At 38.1% G+C, this 25,107-nt stretch overlaps 5 protein-coding genes across 7 annotated transcripts; 2 read left to right on the plus strand and 3 right to left on the minus strand.

Moving 5' to 3' along the window:
* Window positions 1-5,382: 5,382 nt before the first annotated feature.
* LOC136206642 (protein MAINTENANCE OF MERISTEMS-like) lies at window positions 5,383-8,718 on the minus strand. The gene is made up of 5 exons (XM_065997789.1): window positions 8,057-8,718; window positions 7,217-7,493; window positions 6,163-7,116; window positions 5,664-6,074; window positions 5,383-5,559 (listed from the first exon to the last, which is right to left on the minus strand). Exons 3-5 carry the CDS (start codon window positions 6,778-6,780, stop codon window positions 5,431-5,433), a joined length of 1,158 nt encoding a protein of 385 aa, XP_065853861.1. The 5' UTR covers window positions 6,781-7,116; window positions 7,217-7,493; window positions 8,057-8,718; the 3' UTR covers window positions 5,383-5,430.
* A 421-nt stretch (window positions 8,719-9,139) lies between these two features.
* Window positions 9,140-13,902, plus strand: LOC136205392 (zinc finger BED domain-containing protein DAYSLEEPER-like). 3 transcript variants are annotated; one of them, XM_065995957.1, is made up of 3 exons: window positions 9,140-10,741; window positions 11,517-13,198; window positions 13,418-13,902. In XM_065995957.1, exons 1-2 carry the CDS (start codon window positions 10,636-10,638, stop codon window positions 12,722-12,724), a joined length of 1,314 nt encoding a protein of 437 aa, XP_065852029.1. In that variant the 5' UTR covers window positions 9,140-10,635; the 3' UTR covers window positions 12,725-13,198; window positions 13,418-13,902. The 3 variants fall into 3 exon arrangements, with proteins under 3 accessions (XP_065852029.1, XP_065852032.1, XP_065852031.1); XM_065995960.1 differs by having other exon boundaries at window positions 11,523-13,198; XM_065995959.1 differs by lacking the exon at window positions 13,418-13,902 and having other exon boundaries at window positions 11,517-13,212.
* Window positions 13,903-14,648: 746 nt separating this feature from the next.
* Window positions 14,649-16,876, minus strand: LOC136207167 (L-type lectin-domain containing receptor kinase IX.1-like). The gene has a single exon (XM_065998456.1). The coding sequence runs from the start codon at window positions 16,867-16,869 to the stop codon at window positions 14,932-14,934; it is 1,938 nt and encodes a 645-aa protein (XP_065854528.1). The 5' UTR covers window positions 16,870-16,876; the 3' UTR covers window positions 14,649-14,931.
* A 1,692-nt stretch (window positions 16,877-18,568) lies between these two features.
* LOC136207243 (pectin acetylesterase 12-like) lies at window positions 18,569-21,374 on the minus strand. Its single transcript, XM_065998546.1, has 6 exons — window positions 21,329-21,374; window positions 20,459-20,541; window positions 19,172-19,301; window positions 19,016-19,089; window positions 18,844-18,930; window positions 18,569-18,808 (listed from the first exon to the last, which is right to left on the minus strand). The coding sequence occupies exons 1-6, from the start codon at window positions 21,372-21,374 to the stop codon at window positions 18,569-18,571; spliced, it is 660 nt and encodes a 219-aa protein (XP_065854618.1).
* A 1,396-nt stretch (window positions 21,375-22,770) lies between these two features.
* On the plus strand, window positions 22,771-25,011 carry LOC136206849 (L-type lectin-domain containing receptor kinase IX.1-like). The gene has a single exon (XM_065998040.1). The coding sequence runs from the start codon at window positions 22,790-22,792 to the stop codon at window positions 24,695-24,697; it is 1,908 nt and encodes a 635-aa protein (XP_065854112.1). The 5' UTR covers window positions 22,771-22,789; the 3' UTR covers window positions 24,698-25,011.
* Window positions 25,012-25,107: the final 96 nt, after the last annotated feature.

Genomic DNA, 25,107 nt, shown 5'->3' on the forward strand with positions numbered 1-25,107 from the left:
TCAATTGATTGATATGAATTTCCTTTGTAATTTTTTTTTTTGGTAAGAAAGGAAAGGAAAAAAACAAAACCAGGAAAGGAAAAAAACAAAACCAATTTCCTTTGTAATTGCTTAAACTGCAGAGAAAATTCATGACTGTGAAACTATTAAGCTCTGAAATAATGGTATTTCTAACACATTCAATCATGCAAATACATCTCAAATAATGTTATATTTGTATATCGTTAATAATTGCATATTTAGATGTTTAGTTGATACATGAACATATATGACAAAATAAACAAATACAACGATATATTAACATTTTTTTTATAAAAGTATTTCGGAAAAGTAAACAATAAACATCTAATTTAATAAGACAATCTTTATCATATGCACCTTAATGAGCACGTAGAATTTAATAAGATACTCCATCTGTTTCATTTTAATTGTCTTTTAAGGTTTCTACCACATATTAAGAAACTTATTAATTAGCTTAAAAAGTAGTTAAACATTACTATCTCCGTCCCATAATATAAGTCGTTTTATAGATTTTCACACAAATTAAGAAATACAATTAATGTTGACTCAAATCAATAAATTTGCATTGGTTAAGGGTATTGCTAAATACCGCCCCTAATTTCCGGTTCACCGCACTGTTTTGACCATTATACCCTTGCCACTTTTTTTCCCCTAAAACCTTCAAAACTCTCTCTAGTTTTCTCTCCCGAGCACAAATCCCGGATTTGAAAAAAATGGATCAAAACATTCCCGAAGACAATGAGTTCGAACACGAGGTAATATTACGAGAATTAAAAACGTTATTTAGCATTTTTTTATTTTTTTTATTTGGTTTTTGCCTGGGCGGGTGGCGATTACCACCCGTTCCTTAGGCCGAACGGATGAACTACCCGTTCGGCCTAAGGAACGGATGGTAATCGCCACCCGCTCCACCCATGGAACGGGTGGTACGCGCCACCCGCTCCACCCATGAAACGGGTGGTACGCGCCACCCGTTCCACCTTTGGAACGGGCAGTACGCACTGCCCGTTTCCACCTATGGTGAAACGGGTAGCCTGCCCGTTCAGGCCAATATGGGCAGAAATTGCCCCGAATTAATTTTGAACGGGAGAAATAGCCCCGAAGTATTTTTTTTTTTGTAATTTTAATGTCAATTTTTCGTATATTCAGGTACCGATAGAAGATTGGAACCCCGATAACATTGATTATAGTTCGCGTTTCATAACGGATACCGTTTTCCCCTCCAGTCAGGATGTTATTGATTGGGCAAAAAAAAATAGCTATTCAGAATGGGTTTGAGCTTGTAATATCTTCGCACAAAAATGGGGGAAAACAAAAGTTGTTGCGCTGTTCATGGGGTGAACGATATAGAGGTGTTGTGAAAAATGATGAAGATCCTGCAATTAGGAAAAGTAAAACTAAAGCGTGCCGCTGTAAATTTCAGATTAAAGCCTATCAACATGCAGACCTTTCAGGATGGGGGATAAAGGCTAAGGCTGGGTTAACTGGAATGCATAACCATACAATGCGTATGTATCCAGAGGGAAGTCGGCAAATGAGCGGACTCAGTATCGCATCTAAACAAATTGTGCGTGATATGTCTTCAGCTCAAGCAAAGCCTTGTGCTATTTTAGCAGCAGTTAAAGAAAAATACCCAGAGGACAACTCAGTAATTAAACACATATATAATTACAGGGACAAAATGAGGAGGGACGCGTTTGAAGGTAGAGACCTGGCTAGTCAATTCTACCATATTGCTGTGGAGAACAAATATGTCCATTACACACAGACTGATTCAGGTGTGATAACGCATGTGTTCATGGCACATCCAGAGTCAGTTGATATGTTTAGGACTTACCACTGGTACATCGGCATTGATTCAACGTACAAAACAAACAAGTACAAAATGCCGTTTGTTGAGATTGTTGGGATGACGCCATGCAATAATAATTTCAAGATAGCGTATGCTATTGTTAAAGACGAGACCGAAAGGAGCTATCGTTGGATTTTTCAAAGCTGAAGATTTTGCTTGGGGATGATCTGAACCCGACCGTTGTTGTTAGTGACAGAGAGCTTGGGTTATTAAAGCCGATACAAGAAGTTTTTCCACAAGCAGCGCACTTGCTATGCACTTGGCATATAAATAAGGATGTGGAAGATCGTGTGTATAGAATCATTGGAGATAAAGGCCTTGCCTCTAAATTCAAGAATGGCAAATGGAGAACAATATTAGAATCATTAACCATTGAGGAGTACGAGACCAATCTTATGATGATGAAGGAAAAGATGAGCAGGTTCAAAGGAGTTATCTCGTATGTTGAGGAGACATGGTTGGTGCATAAGGAGAAGTTTGTTGTTGCTTGGACAAAGGAGTTTCTACATTTTGGTAACACAACTACTTGTCGAGTGGAGAGCGAACATGCTAGTCTAAAGCAATGGCTCAATACGGCAACTGGGTCCCTTGACACGGTATGGCAGAAGGTTCACAAGCAGATTGAATCACAAGCAACCAATATAAGGTATTTGCAATTTTTTCTACTGCGATTTTGGAATTTGCATTTAGGGTTGTATCATTTCACTAACTAATAATAATTTTGTCTTCGTATCAGGTACATGCTTGAACAGTCCCGGCTTCGTCAAGCAGTCACTTTCACTGGACGCCCATTAAGCCAACTTGTATTCAAAGTCTCTCATTATTGTCTGCAGTTGTTGAATCAAGAGTTAGAGCGTATGAGAGGGTTGAGCCATGAAGTGTACGTGCGTTGCGGTTGTGTATTGAGAACATCGCATCAGATACCATGTGCATGTGAGCTGAAACGAGCTTGTGATCTGGAACAAATGATCAGTTCTGAGAGTGTTCACGTGTTTTGGAGAACACTTTTAATCAATCATGGTCACACTGATGAAAATGACGGGCGTAATGATCTGAACGAGGAGCAGCGATATTTTAAGTCCTTAGTGGACCAAGTCTCTAAAGCCGACCCATCCGTAATGCGTAATATTTCAATGTTTATCCATGGTCAACTACACCCTGATCAAGCTCAGTACACCGAACCCGATGTCAAAATTAACGTGCGGGGGCGACCTAAGGTGAGCAAATCCACAAAACGTATGACGAGTTCTTGGGAATATACTGAAACTCATCGTGGACGGGCTCGTTCTACTAGTTCATCTAGGAGTCGTGGTAGAAGTGGCAGAATTAGCTCGTCATCCTCGGTACATAATGCTGCCTCATCAGGTAAATTATATCTGATAAACCTAACTTTTTTTTATAACTGTTTTGCAATATAGAGTTGTTTTACACTAATATACATGAATGCAGATGGAAAAACGTATCATGGTTCTGAATTCGTACATTTCGATAAAATAGTTGGCATAATTAAACCATACGTCGAATCATACTACGACATTGTAGGTGATGGAAATTGTGGTTTCCGTACGGTAGCAACTTACATTTTTGGTGACGAAGAAGCGTGGCAGACAGTTAGGCATCACATTCGAAATGAAGTAATTGCTAACCGTTGTTTGTATCAAAGAGTGTTTGTTGATACTGTTGATGCAGCTCTTCGTAGAGTAAGTTGGGACGGTGCAGGTTGTACGCCAGATTATTGGATGATCGTTTGGGATGACTTATGGCCGGTTGCTACCATGTACAATTATGCTATCATGTTATTTGGCTTCTCAGGTGGGGACACATTAGCGTTGTGTGATACTATCTTACCATTGTATGCCGCATCGACTGCTACAAGACCATCACGTGAGATTTGTATAGCTCATTTAGGGAATCACTGCCAGCACTACATACGTTTAAATTTATCGCCTAACTTTCCGGTGCCCCCTATAGTACACTGGTGGTTTGTGCACCGAGGCCAAAGCGTTGTAGGATGGGAGCGCTTCTATCAGGATAGGGTGACACAGTGGACCAGATTGGCCCAACTTAGGGGATATTAGTGGTTGATATTCTATAATGTTACAGGTGAATTCTGATGAATTATGTGTGGTTCTGTAATGTTACAGGTGAATTCTGATCAATTATGTGTGGTTCTGTAATGTTACAGGTGAATTCTGATCAATTATGTGTGGTTCTGTAATGTTACAAGTGAATTCTGATCAATTATGTGTGGTTCTGTAATGTTACAGGTGAATTCTGATCAATTATGTGTGGTTCTGTAATGTTACAGGTGAATTCTGATCAATTATGTGTGGTTCTGTAATGTTACATGTATCAGCGTCTATATTCCAACGTCTATATTCCAACGTCTATATTCCAACGTCTATATTCCAACGTCTATATTCGAACATGTGGTATTCCAACGGCTATATTCCAACGTCTATATTCCAACGTCTATATTCCAACGGCTATATTCTCCATCTATAAAATTAAACATTCTTGCTACTTCAGTTATCCACATTTACTCTTTAAATTCCAATCAACGAAAACTCTCAAACATAAATGGCTTCATCTGATTTTACCAACGAGTTCCCTAATTTTCCTCCCGAGAAAAGCATAGTATCAACTTTGAATAAGTCTGATTGCACGACGAAGATGCTTGATTACCAATACTACGCAATCCGTGTATATGGAGAGACATTTGTGAGTCCAACAATGTTCCATCCTGAAACTCCATTTATGTTTTGCTTCAAGCTTCCGTCTGCTGGTGAGTTTCCAATATACTCACTACACATGCTGTGGTTCTTATGTTATATGTATTACATGCCTTTTGAATTTGCTCTAGAGGAATGGTTGAACAATTTGAATGAAGGAAATATTCCTAGTTATATTCAAACATTTCTGAAGTGGTTTATGCCTATTGATGACTGGAAAGCTATGTTCGCCAGACTACTGCGTGATAATCAGAGGGGAATTATCCCTAAAAAAATTTCAACTCCATCATCTTTTTAAGATGGACAGAGTCTGAAATTTCTCATGAGGTTCATCGAACTTATCCTTACTCGATCGTGAAAAATTGGGATCGCTATAAATTAGAGGTTCGAGTACTACAGAGTATCAGCGCTTCAAAGAACGATTACCTGCCAGGACGAGCTTGGCCAAGAAATAGAGGAAATGCTCCATGGAACATTTTTCCTGTGGAATATGAGACGAATATTGCAGAGGAGAAAGAGATATACCTTGCAATACAGTCAGGTGTACCAGCGACATCTTCACCAAACATTCAGGTGTACGAAGAAGATAGTGACTAATGTCTTTTTTTTCCGGTTTATGTCGTTGTAATGTATTTTTTCAGTTTATGTCGTTGTAATGTATTTTTACAGTTTATGCCGTTTATGTCGTTCTAATGTATTCTTAAATTTGCAATAATAACAAAACGTACCACAAAAAAAACCAAATTCTGTCATAATAGTACTAAAATATCAATCCACCAAATTCAGTCAAAATAGTACTAAAATACTTCAAAATACAGTCATAACTCACTTGGCCAAATGCCAAGCACCCATAATCTGCTCTAACGACTGCCTATATACAATCGCAGCATCCTCGTCCAGATGACTCATGTGATCCAACACAGTTTCACCCCAGCCAGATAATCGACTAACCCACTATAAAAAGTAAGGAACAAAAAACAAGGTTAATATCACTTCACATTTCAGTAAATATCATTTCACATTACTAGACCAGTCAAGAAAAACCAAAAATAACTTACAATCTCACTGTTCGAGCGAGTATAAACAGCCGGTCCGGGTGCAACAATCTCCGGAAGTAGACGAGGGTGTGAATGACGGGTGTACCAATGCATGTACTGATCCTCACAATCTGATGGAGTGTGTGCTGGAGTGAATACAGACAGTATAAGGACGGACGACTGGGGAAAAGAGTCCCAAATACCCTGCACCATCACAGCTGGCACCTCCACACGATACTTCAAACTGGTCCACGAGCGAACAGCCTTAGAAGGCTGCAATATCGGTCTAGGAATGGTCTGCACATGTCCAAGCTGTCGAAGGCATCGCCCCGGCATGTACGGCTCGATCACATCCCGATACCGTATCCATCCAGAATATAGAGTCCTCGGGGTCTCAGTAATGGCATCAGGGCCATACGGCATCCACATGACCTACAGATGTATAAAATTACATTAACACATACAAGTAATACAAATTTGTTTTAATTGAACAGTATTTATAATTATATAGCAAGTATACCTCATCTGCTGTCAACACATCAAGCCGGGCACGAAATGCTCTCAGCCGCTCATCACTCTTCTCCATCGATATAGATGGCCACAACGAAGCCCTAGGAAGATCCGGGTCAACTATAACTGCCTCTCGATGTGGCCTGAAGCAAGGAAAATACTCGTAAATCCAGGACTGGAGCAATGTCATACAACCCGTCATCTGCCCGCAATCTCCTCTGGTAGCAATACCAAGATGACGGTATAGATATGCTAGTGCAGCTGATCCCCAAGAAAGTCCAACGGCTCCAGCCGCCGAGTCCTGCACCTCTAACAGACAAGAAGGTCGGATGCGGTCACCACTCTTGTCTACGAACAAGGTGGAACCGAGCATCAGCCACGTCCAAGCTATAGCCTGGGTCTCAGGAATCCGATCACCTCCACAGTGCTCCATGACGGAAGCGGCTCGTATACCACCAGAAGCATAATGACGGGCATCTAACTGAACCCGAGTCATCCCAAACAAATCCATCACGCACTCCTTAAGCTCATCAACAGTCGCATCAGCAGTCACCATGGCACCATCTACGGGGATGCGCAATATCTCCCACACATCATGCATCAAAATGGTCATCTCGCCAAATGGCATGTGAAATGATGACGTGTCTGACTACCACCGCTCTACAAATGCCGTGATCAGAGCAGCATCTATGTGACTGTGCATAATACCAGGTAAATGGAACAAGCCAGATGACTCAATACGCGACTGAATCGTCCTGGAAGAACCACTGTACCATAATCTCAGCTTCGTGCAATACCCTGATCTGGTATGACACCTAAGGACGCCCCTATCCTGACCGGCCCATATAGCACATGCAATATGTCCCAAAAAGCTCGGGGATCACAGCACCATCAAATAGACCCCCGGGGACGGGGTCCTTCACAACCCAGTCATCCTCTACACTCCTTGATCGCTTGCTGCTACCTGAAATTACAGCAAACGGTTTACATTAAATTTTTGGTATATTTTTCAATAATCACGATTAACACAAATACAAATAAACACATTTTTTAATTTCTCTTACCAGAAGAAGATGCTGCGGTAGAAGAAAATCGTCCGTCTCGACCCCTCGTCACGACGCCACGATCTATGGGGATAGTATCAGCACTAGGACGATGCATAGAAGCATCCCCGTCCATGTCTATATCAGCCGCCTCATCCTGTCCCTCAGCACGCTCCGCCTGTGCAGCATGTGCCCTCCGGGCGTCCGCCATGAACCGCTGCTGCTCCGCCCGGTCCCGCCGAGCAGATGCAGTAACAGGACGTGAAGACGTTCGTCTAGGGTCAGCTCCCTCCTGATCCTGTAATATTATTTATTTAGTATATTCAATTTAACATAATTTTTTTTTATATATGTTCGGGTCTGCCTACGCCCGGTCCGTACAATTTTTTAAAAAAAAAATTCAAAATTTGCCCCTTTTTGGCCTGGGCGGGTGGTTTACACCACCTGCCCTAAGGGCCAAACGGGTGCGGCGCACCAGTCGGCCTTAGGGCCGACCAGTGCGCCGCAAACGTTTGGCCCTTAGGCCAAACGGGTGGCGCATGCGCTCCACCATAAGGTGGAGCGCATGCATGGTACGCGTTCCACTTTAGGTGGACGCGTACGACGAGCGATCCACCGCATGGTGGATCGCATGCGCCGCGCGTTCCACCTTACGGTGGAGCGCGTGCGCCGTGCGATCCACCATACGGTGGATCGCTCGACCCGCACCATCTCCACCTACGGTGGAACGCATAGTTCATGCGTTCCACCGTATGTGGAGATGGTGCGGGTCGCCCGCCTACGTCAAATTCTGGGATTTTAATCCCGAATTTCAGCCCGATTACTCACGATTTTGAATTTTTTTTTTATGGAAATACTTACCGTAATACCCATGTATCCTTTGCCTATGCCTCCTATTTGTGCCATCTCGTTTTTGGTCGGTTTTTTTTAGAATGGAAAATAAGTTGAGAGGATTTGGAATATTCAAAACTTATGTTTGAAATAATGAGAAGGGCAAAAGGGTCAATACAGGGCGGTGAACCGGAATTTTAGTGCGGTATATAGTCGTCCATTTGGTTAACTTAAAAAAAATTCTCTCTTATGCTACTATTGGGCAATAAACACTGGAATGTTAAAAAACACATATATCAAGATAAAATATTTAATGTTTGGACCAAAAAACCAAATTAAAAGTTCTTGGAAAACCAAAACGACTTATATTTTGGAACAAATTTCACTTTCTAAAACGTCTTATATAATGGGACGGAGGGAGTACCTTATTACCCTCTTGCAATTAATGCTTAAATGTCTCTGCAAATTTCCCTCTCTTATTATATGAGGACAAAGTTGGAAAAAACTCATTTAATGCACCTTGAAAAGTGTAAAACGTCAAATAATTTGAAACAAAAAAATTTCCTCAAAACGACAATTATTATGAAACGGAGGGAGTACGTTACAAGTCTTAAAATTTAAATCGGCTTCTAAATGGAGCCACTTTTGTAATTAACCCAACAAAATATCATTGATTACACCATGTTTTTCCGAGCAAGCTGAGGCTTTTAGCCCTTGTTTAGGAGGAGGTTAATGGGAGTAAATTGGAGTAATGGAAGGTTAAGTATTAAGTTAACCTTGTTTGGGAGTTATTTTTTGAGAGTAAATGGAGGTTAATGGGGTTAAATCTTTACTTCCTCTAACCTCCAAACTCTAACCTCCAAATTGGGGGTTAATGGGAGTAACGTAAACCTTTTTAAAATTTCTTGTCTCTGGAGAGTAAATTTAACATTCCTTCCCCTCCAAATTTAAACTCTCAAACAAGGTTAAACATTTAACCTCATTTACATCCTATAAACTCCCAAACAAGGTTAATTGTTAACTTTCCATTCCAACCCTTCCCTTCCCTTTCCATTACCTCATTTAACTCTCACCTCCATTAACCTCCAAACTCCCAAACAAAGGCTTAATGACTACGACGATATAATTCCCGCCAAAGAAAAGAAAGTTGTGACCTTTATGGGTTAGAACCAAAGTTCCGAACCCAACTGTTCTTCGGTGCTTCCACTTCCGTAATTGCAATTTATAGCCCTAACTTTTCTTTCTCTGTCTCTCAGAATTTTCTCTTCTCTGCTTTCTCTGCATCTACGGCTTCTCTCTTCCGATCACCAGTGACCAGACCCACCAATATTCTCTCCGTGACAGAACAAAGAGGTTTTCCATTTTCTTTCTCTTTCCTTGCTGTTCATGTTTGATTGGAGTTCTAACTTGTAACTTGAACTAAGTTTTGATTGAGCATATAGGTCTTTTGTTTTATTGGATGATTTTTTGAAGTTTTTATTGATCATATAGGTTTTTTTCTGGGTTTTTTCCTTTACATGTTTTGACTCTGAAACCAATTGGACTAAAAACTCAAGCTAATAGTAAAGTTCCAGTTCATATTAATACCTGATATTATGAACTCGGGATGGAGGGTCTGAATGTCTTGATGGAACCTTTAAAACAGAAGTAAGGGTGAGAGGGGGCCGAGTGCGGCGAACACCTCCGATGCCTAAGTCATTAGATGCTTTAGGAATGATTGAAAAGTATGGACTAGGCATGAGTTGTTGAGTTTATGTATATATAAGGCTGGCTGAATCCCTCATCTTCCAAGAATCCTTTGTGTTTAGAATTCCTTAGGAGTCAGGTTATGGGAAAGGTCTTTCATGAGGAGGAGTCTTTGACCTAGCGGCACGAGTGTTTCCCTTGGAGGAGAAATGTTCCATGTATGCTTCTTAATTGATCTAAAGGTCCTAATTGGGACACGTGGTGGTTGATCCGAGAGCTCCTAAGATGCCACGTTTCGATATCCTTTTGTACGATATCAAGTCGTTTGAAATTGGTTAGAATGAAAGATTAACATCCTTAAGTCATACATAACTGAGTAAGAGATTAGGGGAGGATTTGGACAAGTTGAAGCAGTTGAAACGTTTTTCACTTTAAGCAATTTGAGGGGTATATAGATCGCTAGAAGCAAATTCAGAGGACCAATAGGCTAAGAGGAGATTTGGACAAGTCGAAACAGATGAAACATTTATCACTATAAGCAATTTAAGGGGTCCATGGGTCACTAGAAGCAATTTCAGAGAATCAATAGGCTATTTAAAGCAAGTTCAATGATCCAAATAGGTCATTTAAACAAGTTTAAAGAGTTAATCGGTCATTCTTAAAGTTGAAGATAATCCCCAAACGAAAGGGTTGCTAATATTAGTCCGAATTTCTTCTGTATATATGAAGCAATTTCAGAGGATCAATAGTCTACTTTAAACAAGTTCAGTAGTCCAATTAAACAAGTTTAAGGAGTTAATCAGTCATTTTAAACAAGTTTAAGGAGTTGATCAGTCATTCTTAAAATTTGGAGCTAATCGACTTTTATAGCCAAATTGAAGGGGTTACTAACATCTTAATCCTAAATTTTTTCTTCTGTATATATGAATTATGATGTGCATTTTGCATATTTGGTGATTGTGATGATGTCACATTTACAGCAAGAAAAAGATTTCAAAGCTCCAAGTGATGAAGATGAAGATGAAGAAGGTAAGTGTAGATGCCGCTTTCCCTATGTTGCGCGGAAACTTTGATTTTAAAGCATTTCACGTTTCCGCATTAGTTTCCTATGTTGGGTCAAGTTTTTGTAATTTAGAGAAGGCCTAATACATCACTAGCTCTCTAAACTTGTCCATAAAGTAGATTGACTCTTTGAACTTTGTTAGTGACTTCAACTCTCCAAACTTGTCCATAAAAGTAGATTAGTTTCCTGAACTTTGCAAGTGTCTCACCAGCTCCGTAACAACTAAATACAAAAACTTATTAAACCTAAATTCTAAAAATACATTTTCATCTATTCGAGGGGTAATTTTTTCTCTTCTCATACCTTTCAACCTATTATAAGAGTTAGTGTTGCAGGTTTGAGAGACCTAATGGATGAGGATAGACATAGAGAGTTAGTATTATGGTTTTTGTATTTAGTTGTTATGGAATAAGCAAATTCAGGAAGCTAGTGAGACGTTTGCAAAGTGCTGGGAGCTAATCTACTTTTATGGACAAGTTTAGGGAGCCGGTGATACGAAATAAGCAAGTTTAGGGAGCTGGTGAGACACTAAAAAAGTTGAGGAAGTCAATCTACTTTTATGGACAAGTTTAGAGAGCAGGTGATGTATTAGGCCTTTAGAGAATTTGTAAACTCGTTTTCTATGATGTAATGTATTTTCAGAAGTAAATCAATGCTAATCACATATTCGGTACATCCTATATCTTGTATAAACGGTTAATATAATACACATTATGCCCATGTAATGTACACTCTTCTTAGTTTCAGGAACAGTAGGAGATAGTGAGGATGCTTATTTCGAAAAAGTCAGAAGGACTCTTGCAATTTTCGTAGTTGTTGATGGACTTCCATTTGAATTGGTCGAAGGGCAATATTTTATCGAGTTTACGGCTCTATTGAATCCTAAAATCGAACTTCCATCCTCACTCGACCTTTCGAAATATTGCTACCAGATGTATTTGGATGAGAAGTTGAAATTGCAGAAATTTATGGAAACAAATTGTCAAAGTGTTTGTTTAACCACCGATACTTGGACTTCAGAATACGGGCTAAACTACTTGGGCATCACAGCTCACTTCATTGATGAAGATTGGAAGTTGCATAGAAAGATTCTGTACTTTCTTGGAAATCCTCTTTGCAGCGGTGAGGAAATCAGTGCGGAAATCGAATCATGTTTGCTTGATTGGGGGATTAACAAGGTGTTCACCGTTACAATGGACAAGGCGAGTTCAAATTACGACGCCATTGTCTACTTGAAAGATAAGTTAATCGAGAGAGGAAGCGGTTTTCTAGACTGCAAGTACCTTCAAATGAAGTGCATTGCTCAGATAATAAACTCAGTTGCTATTGAAGCTTTAGAGGAGGCGAGTTTATCGGTGAATCGGGTGAGGGATGCAGTTGGATATGTTAAATTTAATCCTGAGAAGCTAAAGAAATTCAAGAAGTGTGTTGAGGACGAAAAGATCGAAAGCACAGATAGATTGTATTTAGATGAGAGCAATGTGTGGAACACTACATATGTGATGTTGTGCAGAGCTGAAAAATACGAGAAGGCATTCGATAGGTATGAGAAACTCGACCCGAATTTCAAACTCGCGATCGAGGATGGCTCGCCTAGCTCTGCGGATTGGGTTATTGTTCGGAAATTGAGTGTTATTTTGAGACCATTTTATGACATTATGGTGAACATTTCTAGATCTTCAAATGTTACATCCAATAACTTTTGGGTGGATATTAGTTATCTTTATGCAACATTTTTGGAGTGGGAAAATGGTAACGATTTGAAGTTGCAAAATGTTGCTAACAAAATGAAATTGAAGCTTGATGAGTACTTGGGAGGCTATGAAAAGATGAACAAGATTGTTTACATGCTTCAATTCTCGATCCTCGTTCGAAACTCGAGGTTTTGGAGTTTGCTTTCGACCGAATTTACGGGGAAGAGAAAGGGAGTGTTCTGTTTAAAGATGTGAAGGAAGCATTGTTTGAGATGTTTAATGAATGCGAGAAGTTGCTTCAACTTCAGCTCAATGTTGTTGAGAAATCAGATTCAGCTTCAAATGAAGATATTGTTTATAAGAATTTCTTCATGGTTTCATACAAGAAGCTCCGATTAGATAAAAAATCGGAGCTCCAGTCGTATCTAGATGAGCTAACGCAAGATGATACCGATGATTTTGATATATTAGAATGGTGGAAATGCAATTCCGGTAAATTTCCTGTACTTGCACGTATGGCTAGAGATATCTTGGCGATTCCTAAGTCTAATGTGCGTCCGGACATAGCATTCAACACTGGTGGAGGCGTTCTTGACGAGTATAGAGGTGATATGGATTTCGAAATCTTACAAGCTTTGGTATGTGCTCAAGATTGGCTTCGAGTGGGGCTTCCTAAAAGTCAAATGGATATTGTGAAAGAACATGATGAGGATGAAATGTATGATGAGGGTATGTTAATGAACTTTTCGGTATTGATAGATTTGTTTATATGCATGTTTTTCTGTTGTTTATATAATCTATGTTGCACAGACACTGAGAAACGGGAACTGAAACATATACAAAATGCAGAAATGCTGTCCGTGCAACATAGTTTATATCCGTTTCCAATGTTCAGTGTCTCATTTGGTTTGTTCATCGACATTTTTTTCATTTATTTTGAATTTTCAGGATTGATTTCTGAATTTGGCGAACTTGGCTCAAGTTGGGGAGGAGGGAGTGACAGTGATTGACATTTTGTTGATATGAACTTGTTTAGAATTTTGATTTTTGGGTAGTAATGATCTCTGATATACTCTAGCTTGAGTATTTGAAGTTGAAGATTTCATGAACTGTTAGAAGTTTTATGGTATTTCTTGACTTAGGATTTTAATGATTTGCAATCTTACCGTGATTATTCGTTTTTTATCCTGCCCTTACTACATCACGGTTTTTATGTACTTATTCGGATTATCTGATTGAGTCATTGAGCTGTCATTGGAGATGTTTTATTAGCTCATGAACTTGCTTAAAATGTTTCATTAGTCTCCTAAATCCACGTGCAAGAACAAGGAGAGATTTGAATTAATTAAAATGCGTATCGCTTTAAGTAAATTGATGGGATTAATTGATCATTGTAATTTGTAACAATTTTAGGGGTAAATAGATAACTTTAAGCAAATTTATGGGGTTGTTATGTCATTGTAAGTAAGTTCAGAGGGATAATGAGACATCTCCAAAGTTCAAGAGACCAATTGAATATTTGGACAATTACAAGGTCTCATGATATATTAAGTTTAATCGTGTTATGTGATCTATATATATTTTATGTAGTATAAATGACTATTGTTTGTAAATTCTAGGCTTAATACATCATTTGCCCCCTGAACTTGTTCAAAAAGCTTGATTGTTTCCTTGAACTTTCAAAGTGTCCCGATAGCTCCCTGAACTTGTATAAAATGTTCAATTAAACCACTGAACTTGCATAAAATGTAACAAATTGATCATTCGATCGCAAAAAAAATAAGTTAAACGCGGAAGATGCATTGCACGAGTATTAAAAAAAGTAAAACGACTGAAATCAGAGTATACGGTTCTTAGATTAGAGAAGACAAGTTGTATAGTTGAGCAAGCAATAACTTCATTTTTAATCTATTTTTTAATTATGTAATCACATTCTAAAATACGTGGAATACATCTTCCGTATTTAACTTACTTTTCGAGTGATCAAATGATTACATTTTATGTAAGTTCAGGGGGCTAACTCAACATTTTATGCAAGTTCAGGGGGCTGTCGAGACATTTTGAAAGTTCAGGGGTCCATTAAATTTTTTGGACAAATTCAGGGGACAAATGATGTATTAAGCCTAACTTCTAATTGCTAGTTGTATATGTTGATGTAGTTATGTTTACTCATTCCATGGATACAAATCTCTGAAATACAATTAGACAAATGACGTATACAATACTTAGAGTCCCGATATAAATACTACATATTTACCATGTTTATCTCTTTTTTTTTTGTTTGTTGAGAAACCATGTTTATCTCTGATTTGGGTGTAAAGAAAACTATCCAAAATTCATCCTTACATACCCTCACTTAAAACAAAGCTACCTAATTACACTTACCCTCACTTATTATCCAAACAAGCCCTTAACAGACAAATATAAACACTTGAGAAAATTTAAATAAGTCAATTAAGCTGTTAGCGACCAGCTTCTATGCTTGTAGTTATAGATGGTACCTCCATGAAATCAAATTGTGAGAGATTTGAAGTAGAAGCAGGACATTTTAAATCATGAGTATCAATTGGAAGCTGAGGTAGAGAGGCTTCAAAGCGAAGAGCTTTAGCTACTTGTCCAGAATTGAGTCTTTCCTTAGGTTTTGGGTGACTACACCATAAACCCACCTTCAACAAGCATTCCATTTCTTCCCTGTTGAAGTTTCTGCTTAGTTGTTCATCAGCTGCATCTATTACATTCCCTGCCAAGTAAAGCTCCCAAACCCATTTTACCAATGGAATGTGAAATTCTCCATCCTTAATAGTCCTCCTTCCACATGCAATTTCGAGGGCTACTATACCGAAACTATACATGTCTGATTCTTTGGTAGCCTTTCCGTCATATGCATATTCCGGAGCAATATAACCCCAAGTACCTACTACTCCTGCTGTTGTTGTCCGAGTCCTGAATTGTGTATCAACAAGCTTTGAAACCCCAAAATCACCAAGTTTAACACTAAAATCAGTGTCTAGAAGTACATTAGCAGGTTTGATATCTCTGTGAAGGACACATTGCTCTGCTTCTTCATGAAGATAGTGAAGTGCTGAAGCCAAACCTATGGCTATTCTGTAACGCACCTGCCATGGAAGAGCTCTCCTTTTGCCGAATAGATGAGTATCGAGGCTACCATTAGGCATGAAATCATAAACTAGTAACAAGCTCTCTCGCTCATGACACCATCCAATGAATTGAACTAGATTTCTATGCATCAAACGGCTTATTACCTTGATTTCATTGATGAAGAGTTTCTCAGAATTGACATATTCTGTGGATGAGATTTTCTTGACAGCAACTAGGCGGCAGATGTCACTCAAGGTTCCTTTATAAACATGTCCAGATGCTCCCTGGCCTAGCTTCATATGATCTGCAAAATCATTTGTTGCTATCTCTAATTCTTCTAAAGTGAATCTTATCGGTGAAGTACCTCTTTCAAGATCCATATTCATCAACATATAACTGTTTCTCAACGCACTCTTGCTTCTTTTCCTTGCCAGAAAATGACCAAATCCTCCTGCAACAATCAAAAGAAACAACAACTCAGCTGCTCCAATTAGAATTTTAGTTTTCCTGTTTTCATTTCTGCTGCTTCCAGTTTCTTCCATGGAGTCCAAATCAGAATCGAATCGCCAAGTGTTAATACAAAAGTTCTTCTCAAAGTTCAGACCTGAAGCAGCTGAAAATCCAACCCTAACAAACTCAGGAAGAACTTCCTTGAGATCAATTCCGTAAGAAACATTAGAATATCCCTTATAAACACGATCGGAGTCGTAATTACAAAACACACTAAGATTTTTGGTAGTAGCATTGTAAGAAATCCAAACATGACCTTCTTTGCCACTAGTTGAGCTAAGATCCCAATTAACATAGGCCGATGAAGTAATCGAGCCGTTGTTGATCCCAATATGATTAAATGGCGGATCAAATGAATTAGAAAATGTATCAAACTCAACTAGAATGATCTGATTTTGATGAGCTGTGGAATTAAATAGACCTAGATAAGCACCGGCAGAGTTGGGCGGAATTGGGTAGGAAACAGGAGAAAGAAAAAAAGTAAAGCCATCACTAAGTTTAAGATCAAGATCATCAATGCGGAAACTGAAGGAGGTAACGAAATTGGAAGTGGTACCAGTGGAAGAGTCATAGAGATGGAAGGGCTTCGCATAAGAAGCTTTACCAACACGATACTGCGAATAGCTTGATCTAGGGATTAGGCGAATAGCTCCATTATCGGCGGTAGCATCTCCTTCGAAAAGGATATCTGTCGTCTCCGGTGGAAAATCCGGATAGTTGAAGCTAAGCGGATGGCTAAAACCGGGAAAACCAAACAAGAAGGTTAAAACAACGATCACCACCAACAACATTTTAGCATTTGGTATTTTATTGTCCATGTATTTTATTTTTAAGTATTTAAAACTGTTATGCGTTGAAATCAAGGGTTGACTTTCTGGCTTTGTTATGGCAGTATAAGTTGACTTTTTTACTATTAAATATCAAATTTTAAGATCTCACGAGAGATCTCCATTAGAGATTGATAAGAAAAGTATTTGAAATTTTCAAATAATATTGCTATTTTTTATTTTGTAATCTTTAAACAACCGATTGATTAACTTTTGTTTTTTTTTTTTTTGAAGAACTTTTGTTTTTTTAAGGCTTAATGCATCATTTGTCATCTGAACTTGTCCTAAAAAAACTCAATTGCTTATCTAATATATTCAAAGTATCTTGATAATCCTTTGAATTTTTATAAAATATTCAATTAGCCTCATTAACTTGTGTAAAATGTAATCAATTAATCATTCGATTGTAAAAAAAATATAAATCAAATACGGAAGATATGTTGCACGTGCCTTAAAATTTTATTACATAATTTACAAAATAAATTAAAACATATTACAAAAAAAAACTACTTCAAAAACAAGACAATTCTGTAAAGAAAGTTACTCAGAGCACAGGCAAGAATTGAGTCTTGACATAATTAGTCTTATCCGTACCTGAAGTTTCTCCATTTGTGTTTCTTTAAAGGCTGAATATATCATGGACCTCTGAACTTGTTTAAAAAGTTTGATTAATGTCTTAAACTTTCAAAGTATCTTGATAGCCCCTTAACTTATATAAAATATTCAGATAGCCCCTCAATTGGTATAAAATGTAATTAATTAATCACATGGCTGCAGAGGCGGAACCAAGGGGGGGGGGGGGGGGCTCGAGCCCCGGCAGGAGGCCGGAGAATTGAGAAAAAAAAAATTTAGTAATGGCGTCTCGTAATATTTTGGAGAGAATTATATTGACTCTATGTAGTATTATTTCAATGTTTAAAGGTAGATGAGATGGTTAAGGATGTTTACTTCTATTTGAGAGGTTTATGTTCAACTTCATATTTTTAAAAAAAGTTTTTATTTATTTTTTTATTTTTTTCAATAATTATAAAAAAAATGTTACCATTATTAATTAATGTAAATGAACTCTTTATTTTGACACTTTTGAATTCATTTTTAATATGTCATTACCATTAAAAAAAATAGACATATTTAATATTCATTTTTATTATGTCTTTACCATTAAAAAAATAAACATGTTTAATTTTCTATTAGTTCAATGCTAGTTTCTAAAAAAAATGATAACGTTTTTACAGTTTTAATGCGTTGGAGACTAAAAAAGGGATGAACTTTAAAAATTTACCGCCAACCATACAGTTAATTTCAATTTTTTTTACGTTTTAATTTTTTTTAAGGTGCGTACAATACACCTTCCGCATGTAATTTACCTTTTTTTTTTTGTAACCGAGTGATTAATTGATTATATTTTACATAAATTAAATGGATTATCCGACCATTTTATACGAATTGAGGAGCTATTCATATATTTTAAAAGTTCGGGAGCCAACGAGTTGATCATAAATGATGTGTTAAGCCTTCTTTAAATTTTGACTTCTATTATTTAATTATTTAATCATGCTAAATATGAGAGGATACAATTTGTGCTTTGACTAGTTGACTTTTGATAGTTTGACTAGTTGACTTTGGTGCTTCCTTCCTTGTGCAGTTATTATCCCAATTCAATTCAATCAGACTTAATTTCCTTTGGATTTGCTAAAATGGAGTACGAGAAACCAGTGTCGATCCTTGTTTTGATGTTCATCTTCCTTTTCCCTGATTTTGTTACCTGGGAAAGCGTCATTCGCCTAAATAAACCAGCATCACTTAAGCACTTCACTCTAGATTTTCCGGGGAAAAAGTTCCGGAACTCATCACAATGTAAAATAGAAGCTAGACCACCGGCCGAGCACCCCGAAAGAAGAGCCTGAAAAATGCAAACAAGTTTAGAATCAACACGGCAAGATTAGCGTAGCGCATTCCTTTCGACATTAGATCTTCGATTCCCGCTCGCCATATACGTTCGCCTCTAAACTGTAGCTGCGCGGCCTGTAATAAACACAATCATTTCATTGAATGCCTGAAAGGTCATTTAAGAAGCAACAATGTGGATAGTAGAGAGCTGATTTCGAACCCGACTTTCGTTGTCGCCGGAGAAAGAGGCGCCGTCACAATACCGGAGTTTTACTCGGTTCCAATTGAAAAAATCTGCAAAAATGACACCAATTAGAATCATTTTGTAAGCCAAATCCGGAACAGTTCGTATGAAAGTTTGAGAATTAAACTGTACCGGGATTTTCTTGAGGCTTATTGCTTGGGATTCCGGTAAAAGCTAATTGTTTCTCCGTGTATCGGGAGGAACCTCGCCGCGATGTCTTCCGATAAACGCAATTTCTAATGCTGTTGCACCATCCTCCTCCCTGCACAAGAGTTTCTGATTAAGTCAAGTACTCAATTCAAGACAGAATTTATGATACAACTAAACTACCGGTTTAAGGGACTAAATCGATTGAGGTCCATTTCGGCTTAAGCGCTCATAGGGCATTTGCCTTTGGTCCTAACCGACGTTGAAACTGATCCTTAATGACTGGCGTAAAGGGCAAGACCAAGACGACTCAGATGGTGAAACATTATGGATGTAAATGGGGCGGGAGGAGGACTACATTCCCCGTCCCCGCTCCCCGACATATCGGGGATTCCTCATCATGTCCACGAAACCTAATCGGAGAATTCGCGGGGATCCCCGTGGGGACGGGGACGGGGATCCCCACAGGGCACTATACTTATCTCGTCAGCATCAAGGCGGATCTCTTCTCAGTTTATATTAAGGCTGTGCACATATCCTAGAGATAATATATTGGACCAAATACTTGAGGAAAAAGATTCATATTTGGAATGAAATTCTAACTAATTTTGATCAAATTCAACCAGTTCGATCAAAAAAATCTGCAGTTTCGTTTGATTTTGGATTCTTTTCATCGAATATTTGATCTAATATAATATTTTTAAGATCTGCACCCAAACCTAGTTTACATCCCTATGAAACATCAACAATTGTGTTGATATGTCACCATCTGAATGGTTCAGGATCAGTTTGGTCCCGGACCTTCCCTTTGAACAAAGTTTACATCACAGGCAGACTCAACGAAACCATCCATCTCAATTCATACTCTTCCGCGCAAGTAAAGAGGCCAATGTGTAGCTTCTACCGTTCATGGAAACGCGGTTGAGCTAAGATCAAAGCATAAAGCAGTCTTGAGAACTGATGTTTAATCGCATACATGATTTGCGCCTAGGGGCACCTCCGACAAAGAGCTACGCTCAGAAAGGCGTAGCCAGGCGTGCGCATCTTGAGCAGAGCTCGTCTTTTGACTGCTCAGGCTACACACCTGGAGCCTAGCGCCTTAGGCGTGTCTTTGATAACTATGTCTAGGAGACTTTGATACAAATATCAAAAAACAACCGGACCAAAAAGCTTATCATACACTTTCCCCGAGCCAATACTAAGCAATGTATTTGAAACTATGCAAGTAACATAACATGATTTTGACACGATAACTCGAATAGTCACTCCTACCTCCAATTGAATGAGCCAACTGTTCGACCCTGACCCGTATCCGCGGTGAAAATGGTAGCCAGGCAATGTTCCATCCAAGCAGACTGTGAAATCAAAAGCACAAAACTAATTAGGATGATGTAGAAGCCTAACGTTTTTGGGAGTATCAATTTAAGCTTCACGTACATCAGAACTTAACAAGTAATATGAACGACATGTCACGTTCCGTTATCGATACCGAAATTGGTACTACTTTTTAATCGTTAAGTCTGTATTAATGTTATTGTATAAGTGGAGCCTAAATTGATACTTCCCAAAAACCATACGCCTATTTGGTATCTTATTCCAATAATTTATTAGTCCTTACATTTTTACCTACCACAATGTTTAGTACTTGTATCTTAATAATACATTGATTAATCCTTAACTTTTGTCTTATTCAACAGTTTAGTCCCTTATAAACCGACTAAACTCTTTCATAGTTCAAATATCTGAGAGACTAAACTGTTGAATAAACAAAAGTTACTGAATAGTGTATTATTAAAATACGAGGTCTAAATAGTATTTTAGGTAAAAATATAGGATCTAATAAATCATTTACACTTTATAAAATAATAATAATAATAATATCTGAGAAAAATGGAAAAAGCTGGACAAATTCATAGGCAGTCCCTACAAATTGGCCTAAATAAAGGCCTTGTCAGGTACAATAAATGTTAATAGCATGCGAGGAAGCTGAGAAGTCCTAAAGAACTTAAAAGACCATTTAGGGGGGTCTCTGATAACATCCGCCATAAATATGAAGGACTAAGCTAGAAATATTCCCTAACAAAGAGGGCTTATAGGTAGAAAGGACCCGCTCCAGGATATACGGCGAACAGATAGGGATACGGTGTCGTCTTGAGCATTCCTTCTTGTGATCCTCCACGTAGCTCATAACAGGAATACAATGTCGTCTAGAAGAGCTTACTTGATGATCCGCCTTGGTTAGAAATACGGGGTCGTACTAAGGCTATTTACAAGGATCCGCCCAAGAGGGGGCCCCAGGAGGATTCGCCTCATCTGGCGATATCCTTCCAGAAGAAGCAGAGGGTTAGACGGCGTAACTCCCTATCATTTAACTAGCATTAATGACAGCTAAGAACCGGCCAAAGCTTGGAGGTTAGAAGATGGAGTTAAGTTACATTAAAAGAGCATTACTCTTCATTAAAAGAGAAGGTTATTACAGTTATCACTTAAACTTGTATAAATACCCTTGTAACATGATAGTAAGGTACACTTTCAGACACATTCTTCTTAGCTTCGTTTTGTCATTACAGTTTATTCTCTTAAGAAATTTACTGATTTAGGCATCAGAGTGCCCCCCGGCCGATCCCAACGGTGTCTCACAGGGACGCTCTGCGGTGTTGCTAAATCTCAACAATATCAATATTATATTATTATTTTTATATAGTATAATTCGTATTTTAATTATATTTATATAATATTTTATTTAATAGGAAAATATCTAAAATACAAATCTGATTAATTCTTAATTAATCTCTAATAATTTCTGATTCATACCAAAGGCATGTCCGTTCGTTCGTCCGTCCGCGCTTAACCTCTCTTACAACTTATTTGTAATAAAAGTAAAAACAAAGTCGACACTTCATTATTGTAATTTACTTCAATTATACAGTAAAACCTCTATATAAGAATACTCTATATAGGAATAACCTTTATTTTGTTATAAAAAAATCTCAGTCTAAACTTGGTAATAATCTCTATTATCAAATTCTATTTAGTAAATAACCTTCCAATTATTATACAAATAATTTGGTCCCAAATATATTCCTGTACAAGGGCCCTGTTTGGTAAAGAGTGTTTTGGGATAAAAAGAGCGGTTTTGACCAACTTTAGAGGTTTGGAAGAGAGTTTTGGGATGAAAACGCTAATTTAGAAAAAGCTCTTAAAAAGAGCTTTTTCAATTAGCATTTTGCAAAAATTAATGGACTTCTTTAACCCTAATAGATAGACTTCATCTTCTCCTGCGTCAAAATTAATGTCCTTATTCGTATTTTTGCACAAACCACTATTATCAATCAGCTAAAGGTAACAGTAATGAGCTAACAGCTCATTCCCAAACAGGCAAAGGTTTTACTGTAAATATAATGTTTTCTTCATTTGTGTTTCTTTAAATTTTGACTTCTATTATTTAATTATTTAATCATGCTAAATATGAGAGGCTACAATTTGTGGTTTGACTAGTTGACTTTTGGTAGTTTGACTAGTTGACTTTTGGTGCTTCCTTCCTTGTGCAGTTATTATCCCAATTCAATTCAATCAGACTTAATTTCCTTTGGATTTGCTAAAATGGAGTACGAGAAAGCAGTGTCGATCCTTGTTTTGATGTTCATCTTCCTTTTCCCTGATTTTGTCACTCCATTTTCTTTCAATATACCAAATTTCCCACCAGAAACGACTGAAATTTTTTACGAAGGCGATGCAATCATTTCTAATGGAGCCATTCGCCTTATTCCTTCAGCAAGCTATTCGCGATTTCGAGTTGGTCGAGCTTCTTATTATAAACCGTTTCATCTCTACGACTCTTCAACTGGTACGATTTCCAATTTCGTTACCAATTTTTCCTTCACCATTGATATATTTGATCTTTCAAAGCTTAGCGATGGCTTCGCTTTCTTTCTCGTTCCCGTTTCCTATCCAATTCCACCTAACTCAGCTGGTCGTGGTCTTGGTTTATTTAATTCCACTACTCGTCGGAATCCGATCGTTGTCGTTGAGTTTGATACTAATTTAAATTCATTTGATCCACCGTTTACTCATATTGGGATCAACAATGGCTCCATTTCTTCATCTGCGTATGTTAATTGGGATCTTAGGTCAACTAGCGGCAAGGAAGGTCGTGTTTGGATATCTTATAATTCCACTGCCAAAAATCTTAGTGTGATTTGCAGTTATGACGCCGATCGTGTTTATAAAGTGTCGTACATCATTGATCTGAAGAAAGTGCTTCCCGATTGGGTTAGGGTTGGATTTTCTGCTGCTTCAGGTCAATTCTGTGAGAAAAATTTGGCTATTCACTCGTGGGGATTCGATTCTGATTTGGATTCCATCAATGAAATTGGAAGCAAAAATGTGAAGAAGAAGAAAACTGTAGTACTCATTGGAGTAGCAGGTTTGTCTCTTTTGATACTTATTGCAGGTTATTTTGTGATTCGGAAAAGAAGAACTAAGTTGTTAAGAAACGGCCATGGAAGTTATGCGTTAGTGAGCAGAGATCTCGAAAGAGGAACTTTTCCCAGAAGATTCAGTTTGGAAGAATTAGAGATGGCAACGCAGAACTTTGCAGATCATATGAGGCTAGGCAAAGGAGGATCTGGACATGTTTATAGAGGAACTTTGAGTGACATTTCTCGGCTAGTTGCTGTGAAGAAAATCTCCATGAATTCTGAGAAAATCTTCATCAATGAAGTTAAGGTAATAAGCCGTTTGATACATAGAAATCTAGTTCAATTCATTGGCTGGTGTCATGAACGAGAGAGCTTGTTACTAGTTTATGATTTCATGCCTAATGGAAGCCTTGACACTCATCTATTCGGCGAAAAGAGAGCTCTTCCATGGCAGGTGCGTTACAGAATAGCCATAGGTTTGGCTTCAGCAATTCACTATCTTCACGAAGAAGCAGAACAATGTGTGCTTCACAGAGATATCAAACCATCTAATGTGTTTTTAGACATTGATTTTGGTGTTAAACTTGGTGATTTTGGGGTTTCAAAGCTTGTTGATCCACAATTCAGGACTCAAACAACAGGAGTAGTAGGTACATGGGGTTATATTGCCCCAGAATATGCATATGAAAGTAAGGCTACTAAGGAAGCAGACATGTATAGTTTTGGGATAGTAGCCCTAGAAATTGCATGTGGTAGAAGGAGTGTTAAGCATGGAAGTGGAGGAGATCAATTTCAGATTCCATTGGTGAAATGGGTTTGGGAGCTTTACTTGGCAGGGAATGTAATAGATGCAGCTGATGAACAACTAAGCAAAAACTTCAACAGGGAAGAAATGGAATGCTTGTTGAAGGTGGGTTTATGGTGTAGTCACCCAAAACCTAAGGAAAGACTCAATTCTGGACAAGTAGCTAAAGCCCTTCGCTTTGAAGCCTCTCTACCTCAGCTCCCAATTGATACTCATGATTTAACATCTCCTGCTTCTACTTCAAATCTCTCACAATTTCATTTCATGGAGGTATCTTCTGTGTAGATGTTGCTTGAATTACCCATCAGCCTCATTTTCACAGTATGACCACTAAATTTCAAAAGCTAACATGAAAATCGCTCAACTTTAAGTGTTTTTTGGTTACAATATAGAACGTGAATGAGTAGGAAGAGAAAGTTCTGAAACTCGTAATTTTGGAAAATAAAAATCATGGTTCCGTGAAAAATGTGGGTCTAAACCATTTTACTTCTTGGGCTCTTCTAATTTGAAGTCGTCCATGGTCATTTTGAGGTGTTAATTGAAGTTTAGTTGTTGTAATGTTAGAAAACATAAAATTGAGTGGCTTTTATATTAGAGCATCTCATATCCACAACTACTTAATATTAGACCTGTCCATGGGTCGGGCTGGGCCGGGCTCGGGCCGTGCCAGTCGGGTTTTTAAGTAAAAATGCTCA

This window comes from Euphorbia lathyris, chromosome 9 (genome assembly GCF_963576675.1).
Source record: "Euphorbia lathyris chromosome 9, ddEupLath1.1, whole genome shotgun sequence".
Taxonomy (NCBI): Eukaryota; Viridiplantae; Streptophyta; class Magnoliopsida; order Malpighiales; family Euphorbiaceae; genus Euphorbia; species Euphorbia lathyris.

What these genes read in the sequence shown, in the direction of transcription:
- LOC136206642 (XM_065997789.1), bottom strand. Translation starts at nt 6,780, where the DNA reads ATGCCATTTGGCGAGATGACCATTTTGATGCATGATGTGTGGGAGATA. An exon ending in ATGTGTTGACAGCAGATGAG is followed by an intron (nt 6,075 to 6,162) that starts GTATACTTGCTA and finishes ATACATCTGTAG; the next exon opens with GTCATGTGGATGCCGTATGG. An exon ending in CTCGCTCGAACAGTGAGATT is followed by an intron (nt 5,560 to 5,663) that starts GTAAGTTATTTT and finishes TACTTTTTATAG; the next exon opens with TGGGTTAGTCGATTATCTGG.
- LOC136205392 (XM_065995957.1), top strand. Translation starts at nt 10,636, where the DNA reads ATGAATTATGATGTGCATTTTGCATATTTGGTGATTGTGATGATGTCA. An exon ending in TGAAGATGAAGATGAAGAAG is followed by an intron (nt 10,742 to 11,516) that starts GTAAGTGTAGAT and finishes CACTCTTCTTAG; the next exon opens with TTTCAGGAACAGTAGGAGAT.
- LOC136206849 (XM_065998040.1), top strand. Translation starts at nt 22,790, where the DNA reads ATGGAGTACGAGAAAGCAGTGTCGATCCTTGTTTTGATGTTCATCTTC.
- LOC136207167 (XM_065998456.1), bottom strand. Translation starts at nt 16,869, where the DNA reads ATGTTGTTGGTGGTGATCGTTGTTTTAACCTTCTTGTTTGGTTTTCCC.
- LOC136207243 (XM_065998546.1), bottom strand. Translation starts at nt 21,374, where the DNA reads ATGAGCTACGTGGAGGATCACAAGAAGGAATGCTCAAGACGACACC. An exon ending in GGAATGCTCAAGACGACACC is followed by an intron (nt 20,542 to 21,328) that starts GTATCCCTATCT and finishes TTGATTTCACAG; the next exon opens with TCTGCTTGGATGGAACATTG. An exon ending in GAATGCGCTACGCTAATCTT is followed by an intron (nt 18,809 to 18,843) that starts GCCGTGTTGATT and finishes TGCATTTTTCAG; the next exon opens with GCTCTTCTTTCGGGGTGCTC.